General features: G+C 40.6%; 1 protein-coding gene across 1 annotated transcript in view; it reads right to left on the minus strand.

Annotated features, from left to right (window-relative positions):
• MUC2 (mucin 2, oligomeric mucus/gel-forming) overlaps positions 1 to 7101 on the minus strand; it is a 122689-nt gene that overhangs the window by 93468 nt on the left and 22120 nt on the right. Inside the window, exons 13-18 of the mRNA XM_019519988.1 lie at positions 6703 to 6867; positions 5976 to 6070; positions 4925 to 5051; positions 1925 to 2180; positions 847 to 899; positions 517 to 632 (exon numbers count right to left, since the gene is read on the minus strand). Of these exons, the coding sequence (XP_019375533.1) occupies positions 517 to 632; positions 847 to 899; positions 1925 to 2180; positions 4925 to 5051; positions 5976 to 6070; positions 6703 to 6867 (812 nt within the window). The remainder of the gene's footprint in view (positions 1 to 516; positions 633 to 846; positions 900 to 1924; positions 2181 to 4924; positions 5052 to 5975; positions 6071 to 6702; positions 6868 to 7101) is intronic.

A 7101-nucleotide genomic window follows, 5' to 3' on the forward strand; every position in this document is an offset into this window, starting at 1 on the left:
AAGTGCTCTAGGCACAAACTCTGAATCATCTTTTTTTTTTTTTTTTTGAAAATAGGTATTATATTTACTAATCTCCAATCAGAATACCCCACATTTCACTCTTAGTTATTCTATAATGTTCATCTTGCTAACAGCTTGTTGCCTGAGAATTTCCATGATATTTGACAAGGAAGAAAAGTTCAGATTATCTTTTTTTTGTTTTAAACAGAAAAGCACCATGCTGGATGATAACAGAAATATTCAGGCATCTTATGACTTTCCTAATGAAGAAAAGAAAGAAAGAAGTCAGTGAATAGAAAATGAATGCATAAAATGAGACAGAAAAATAAGATAGAAAAATGGTAAGAGAAAGAAAATGATGGAAAAAAGAAAATGAGTTTTAAAGGAAAGCAAAGGAAAGGAAAGGATACAAAAAATCTCAATCCAAATTTTTATCTCAAGAGCCTCATGCTACTCTGTTTCATTTATGGAAAATAAGAATAAAAGGGTCATGTCATAGGTAAAATGAAGACATACATGGTCACTATTCTGAGTTTGACAGCTACGTTGTAGTGGGGTTTGCGAACTCCAAGGCGAGATGTAGCTGCAGTCAAAGTGAATCTTGCCAGGAGGACACTCTATAAAAAATGATACTTTGTTAGATTGGGTGAACAGGACAAGAAATGTAAAGGAGGACTAAAGTGGCAACTGATATTGGGACAAATCGCAGATCATGTATACTTATTATAGACACTAATTATCAATGAAAACCATTTCTACCAAAAATAAACTGAAAAGGAGTGATGGTTTGAAATGAGTAGAAAATCAAATTAGAGACTAATTATTTTTCTCAAGGATTTCACTTACTTGCATCTTTGATCTTCACTTGAGTGCAATGGAGCTTGGCATTGCGGCAAACGCTAAAAAAGGTGAGATAAAATAGAAATTCATAATATGCAAATCATAGCAGGTGGTTTCATTGTAAGTCTAATAGATGTATATATAAGGTCATTGGTAAAATTCTGAAAGCACTTTGCAAAGCCAAAGAAATTAACACACTAAATCGCTACATGTACCAAACAATTATTCTTTTGGACTTTCAAAACCTTCCTATTCCCATGCCATGTTCTTAGATGACAGGGTAATAAATGTATCCAAGTGATTTATTGGGGGAGAGATACTTAGTAATGAAATTTACTGTGTAAATTAAATTCCCACATGATTTTTAGTGAGATTTCCTAATGAGTGATGCTGAAGACTACATTTTGGGTACTTGGGGAAGGAAGAGTTTTACAAGAACTCTTGTGAAAAAGAATATTGCAGGTAGCAGCCCATAATTTACTTTTAGAACCCCATGTTACATTAAATCAGTATAACATAGTAATTGTTACACTGCAAAATGATGCTTCACTAAATTATTTTTAGCAGGAAATCTGCTAATTGCTCACACAGCTTCCTTTCCTCATTCCACAGTGGGTGCATCTACATGTCCATTAATGCACCTCAGATACTGTGCATTTAGTTTAGTACTTCCTTAATAAAGTACTATCATCAGTATATCATCAGTAACATTCATACTGAATTTTCTTGCATTCAACATGCCCTGAAATATAATATGCACCTTGTTTTTGAAAGGCCAAAGAAAGGAAAGAAAGATCTTTCCATGTAGTAAGTAAGTAAGTAGTAGCAGATAAGGAACAGAGCCTGCTCACTGTTCTGCTCCCTGAGTCATTGGCAGATTTTACCTTCACTTTTGCTCATAACTAGCAGAAACTGTTCTTATTACATTTCTCATATATAATATTGTCTTTAGTTTCCAGCAGCTGTTTTTCTGGGAAATTGTGTGTTGTGTGCAAGAAGATTTGGTATAAGGGTGTACTTAAGAAGCAAAGATAAAGAGAAGTGGGGCTTCCATCTCTGCAATCCAAACTCGATAACAACATACCAGCGATCTTCATTTCTCAAAATAACAGTGCCAGCTTCTAGGTATTCTCCCTTATAGTAGCATGAGCATTTGGAGATAGGAACACACACGCTTTTTTCATTCAGGTAGGTGTTATCAGGACAGCCACAGCCATCCACAGGAAAGGAGTCATAAGAGCAGTGCCTATTGACATCAGCAAAGGAGCGGCAGGTGTATTGACATGTAGTCAGATTGTAGTGGAAGATCTGGCTTGCAGGGCAAGAGGTAACTTCTTTTTCTGGAAGGGAAAAAAATATCTGCCATTTAGGGAAAATATTGGACCTAATAAACTTAAAAACTTTTCTTCTAGTAACACTGGGCACATCTAACATGCCATTAATGCTCTGTGGTTACTGCACATTAAGTTTAGTGTCTGTAATACCAGGCAGGTACTACCTACGTGCATAGTACCTGGCACTACTGCACAGTAGCACTGATGTACCCTTTTAAGTGATGCTAATGTGCAGGAGATTAATTTTACTGTACATTAACTCATTATTATGGCTTTTGCTGTGACATACTAATGTGCAGTAGAATTAGTCTACTGCACATTATCATCTCATGTAGACATGCTCACTGACTATGAAATATGCAGCAGTAACAAAAAAGTAGTCTACAATTGCATATAAAATTTCATGCTAATTAATTCCTAGTTTCACCTTTGTTTTTTACTCTTTTTTTTTAGAATGATAAAAGTAATTTTTTTAGAAGTATAAAACTAAAAAGTAATATCATTCACTTTCTAAAAGGTAGTCATAGAAGTTAGAGGCTGGAAGGGACCTCACAAGATCATCAGGTCCAGGCCTCCTGCTCTAAGGCAGGAAAGACTGCTGAGGTCAGATAACTCCAGCAGGGTGTGTGTCCAGTCATCTTTTGAAAATCTCCAGAGAAAGTGACTGTACCACCTCTGGGGGGAGTCTGTTCCAGACTCTGGACACATGAACTATAAAGACATTTTCCCTTATGTCTAATCTGAAGTAATCTTCTATCAGTTTATGACCATTATTCTTAGTCTTCCCCTGGGTTGCCTTGGTGAACAGATGTTCTTCTAGCACCCGATGTTCACCCCTTATATACTTAAAGACTGCCACCAAGTCCCCTCTCAGGCTTCTCTCTTTCAGACTGAACAGTCCCATGTCCTTCAGCCTCTCCTCATATAGTCTGTTTACTGCTGCCAGGCTCAGCCTTTACACACACGCCAGAGACCTTAGCATGTTGAGCTAGGGTGGCACAGCCCCAGCTGGCAGGGGGCCTTGAAGTTCAGCCTGACAGCCTGAAGCTGCTCCACCCTAACTCAATGTGCTGCAGAAGGGCATGAGAGTGCTATAGTGCAGGGATAGCCAGCAGGCAGCCCCTACGCTGTAGCACCCCTGTGCCCCAGCCAATCCCAATCATCATCTACATGTGCATTGCAGCAGGGTAAATAACTCCACCATAGAATAGTACTTGTGTCAGGCAGTACTATCCTATGGCAGACTTAAGTAGTTTTTCTTGGCCTAAGAGGGATGTACTTGTAGGCAGTGGGCATATCTATGACATGCTTTACTGTGCAGTAGACTAATCTACTGTTCAGTAAAGCATCACCATCTGTACATGTGCACTATTTACTGCACAGTAAATTAGTCTACTGCATAGTTAGCTACTACCTTTAAATACAGGTACTAAACTACCTGCACTACTGTGCAGTAGTGTATGTGTAGACAGTGACCAGTAGCAAATTTTTTACTGGTCAGCCCCAACACAAAGGAGCCACAGGGGATGGGTAAGTCCCCTGGTCCTGTTACTGCTCAGCTCCTGAGCACTGCCAGGACAGGATAGCTCTCTATCTGCTCCCTGCATCCCAGTGCTGCTCAGTTCCTGGCTCCCCACAGGACTGGGGAACTTTCTACTTCCCCACTCAGCTGGGGGCTGGCTGGGAGCTCTTCCACTTCTGGGGCAACCCTCAGCCAGCCCCCAGCTAGGCAGGAAAATCCCTGAGAAGCTAGGGACTGGCTGGGAACCGTCCTGCTTCTGGGGCACCTCCCAACCAGCCCCTGGTTGGGTGGGGAAATTCTTACCCACAGGATCTAGGAGCTAAACAGCACTGGGACTGGGAAGCTCTCTGCTTCCCCACCCTGCTGGGGACTAGCCAGCAGCTATCCTGCTTGTGGGCCAGCTCCCTGCAAGCCCCTGGTTGGGTGGGGATTTCCCCACACAGCTGGGGGCTTGCTGGGAGCTGCGTCAGAAGTGGGGCAGCCTCAGCCAGCCCCTAGCTGCACAGGGAAGCCCCACTGGGCACAGGACTTGTTCCCATGTGCACAGGGCTGGGAGAGCTCCGGAGAGGCAGCTGTCTCCCAACCCCATGCACATCAGGACCCCTCTGTCTTCTGGGGCCAGGAGATGGCTGCTGCCTGGCCCCATGCACACGAGGACTGGTCCTCATGCTCCCTGCCAGCCCCTGGGCTAGCACTCAGGGGAGCCTGGAAATCCCCCTGGCTGCTTGAGGGACCCAAAGCAGCATAGGAGCAGCCTTGTACCAGGCTGCTCCCAACAGGAAGCACATATAGACATGCTCCCAGGGTAGGCATACTGCACAGGAAAATACTAAGCTTTTATAGCATTAATAGCACATGTAGATATGCAAAGTGACACTTGAGTGGAGAGCTAATTAGTCAACTTGGCAGTAAAGCACATGTGTAGACGCCCTCTGAGCCTCTCAGTGGGCCAAGTCTTTTGTGTGGTACAGCAGGTGTTTTGCTCAATGGCTAACCAGTGGCCTTGTGGTCAGGAAATATTTTCCCCAGCTTGTAAAATGGCCTTATTAACAAAGGAGACTTAAAGATTATGTTATTAAATATAATTATTTTCATGTATTCTCCTTAAAATGTCTTAGACATCTCTTAAGACTCTCCTAGCTCAAAGGGATTAATGTAAATGTACCAACAGGCACCCTGTCCCATTCCCTGTGGTTGATTTCAAGGCAATTACAGTTTCAGCACTTACTGCAGACAGTTTGTCTCCAGCCCCACAGCATAACTCTTTTGGAGGCACAGGCCCTGGCATACGAGGAGAGGGCAGCACATAAGCAGTCTTCATTTTTCTTACAGCTGCAGGTGTCATACTTGCATCTCTGAGACAAATAAGAACAAACTGTAAACAAGCCTTTCAGGACAATGATTAAAAATCTGGACCTCTAATAGGGTAACTGAGAGATGTCTAGGACTTTATTTTATGTGGCTTACACTCACTCCCACAATTAGAGAGCACAAATGAATGAACTGAGAATAGATGGAGAAAGCACAGATGGTACATCATCCTATTTCCATTTGGTCAAATAAGAAAAAAAAACCTGGATCCAATCCAAACAGCCAAACTTTTGACTCTGAAAGTTAGCCACTTGTACAGGCTGTTTTAGGGGCTCAAATACTTTTAATGGTCACAACTGAGATGTTCAGAGATCCAGGAAAATGAAAAACAACAACAGCAAACAGTTAACTGAATGTGTCAAGATGTTTACAAAAGTTCAGCTTAGTTTCTAAAAAAGGAAAAAGTTTTATGAGTTTCTTTCTTTTCTCTCCAGATTGCTCTGAATGTCACTGCTCTACATGGTTGTCAACAGGAGGTGATGGACCATGAATACATGGTGTGCCAATTGCCTGATGTTAATCCCAAGAGCAAGGAAGCAAAATAGATTGTGTATTAAGACAGAAAACTATATTGCATTAAAATAATGTTTTACTCTTGGTGAAACAAATGCACATTATGGCTTCATATTTCTGTCTCTTTTGAATTCACGAAGGAAAATTTGCACAGTCCTTTGAACATAAAGCAAAGCAAAATAAATACCCTCCCTTTTCTAAAATAACACTCAATAAAAAAGCCCACTGTAAGAGTATCAGGTGCGGACAGTGCAATCACACAGTTAATCATTGTAGATCTGTATCCACTTTTATACCCAATTTATTCAATAATCCCTGCAAAATACGTACATGATAAAAGCCTGTCTGAATTAGACTGGCACCAGAAGGTGTCAGTATAGCATAAAAATCCCTACCTTATAATATTCTGAAGGATCGATGACTGAATAACATTTAGCAAAAGGACTCTCTGGTTTTTTCAATAAAGAACACCACTGATCAGCATAAGATTCTATAATAAAAGAAGGACAGATAAGGAATTATGTAAGAACAGTTGCCACATCAGATTACCTTCTTTGCACTACTCCTTGTTGTATTACATGGTCACATTATGTTATAAAACGAATATGTCTCCAAAATAAGATACAAAATAAAAACCGTAAACATGTTTGGAGTGAAGAAGTAATACAGAATCATCATAAAGTTGACTACTGTGCCTGATACAAATTTTGTGGCATGCACACTTTTAAAATAATATCCTATAACTCCAGAAAATCTAAAGAGACTTGCCTTGCTGAAGTCCATGATTGTCCAAGACCCCCATATCAGATAACCAGAAAATAAGATTGAGTTTAAAAAGCAGCAGTAATAATGAGGAATGTGTACTGCTGATCTAGACAAATATTACAGTAAATAAAAAATCTCCCTTCTGTGTCTTTCAGAACAGCCTGACCTCTATAATTTCCCTGTGAACTTTCCATCTATTCAAATGGAAAGCAACAGTCAGGAGACATAGACAAGCTCATCATATTGCACACAATCCTTATATCAGCCCCCTAAATAAATATTAGTTCTCTATACAGACTGTTAGTAGTTCAACCAAGTGTAATAAATAAAAGATTGAGGAATTCTTAGCATCCTTACCACTTTCAATGCTGAGACTGCAAGGGTCTTCCAACCGATCCACTTTGTCATTACAAGTAGGTTGTGCTTTCCAGGTGTTGGCAAAAGCAGAGCCTGTAGCTTCTATCAGTCCACTGACTGTTTTAAAGTCATCACCTTCCACCCCATTGAAATTCCCACAAAGACCTATTTAGAAAAATATTAGAGGTTGTTTCTTATAAATTACTATTCACATCTGTGAGAGAACAAAAGAGGAAAGGCCACATCTGACCATGCAGTTTCAAGCAAAAAGTTCATGCAAGCAGTTTATCCAACTCAGCATTAAATTACTATTGTAGTGATCACAGTTTGGGGGTCCCACTTTGACCTTCTGAGCTCTGGGTAGGGGAAGGTCTATGTCCTGTGAGATTCCCCTGTTTA

Source organism: Gavialis gangeticus, unplaced genomic scaffold (genome assembly GCF_001723915.1).
Source record: "Gavialis gangeticus isolate Ggan-Ray unplaced genomic scaffold, GavGan_comp1, whole genome shotgun sequence".
Taxonomy (NCBI): Eukaryota; Metazoa; Chordata; order Crocodylia; family Gavialidae; genus Gavialis; species Gavialis gangeticus.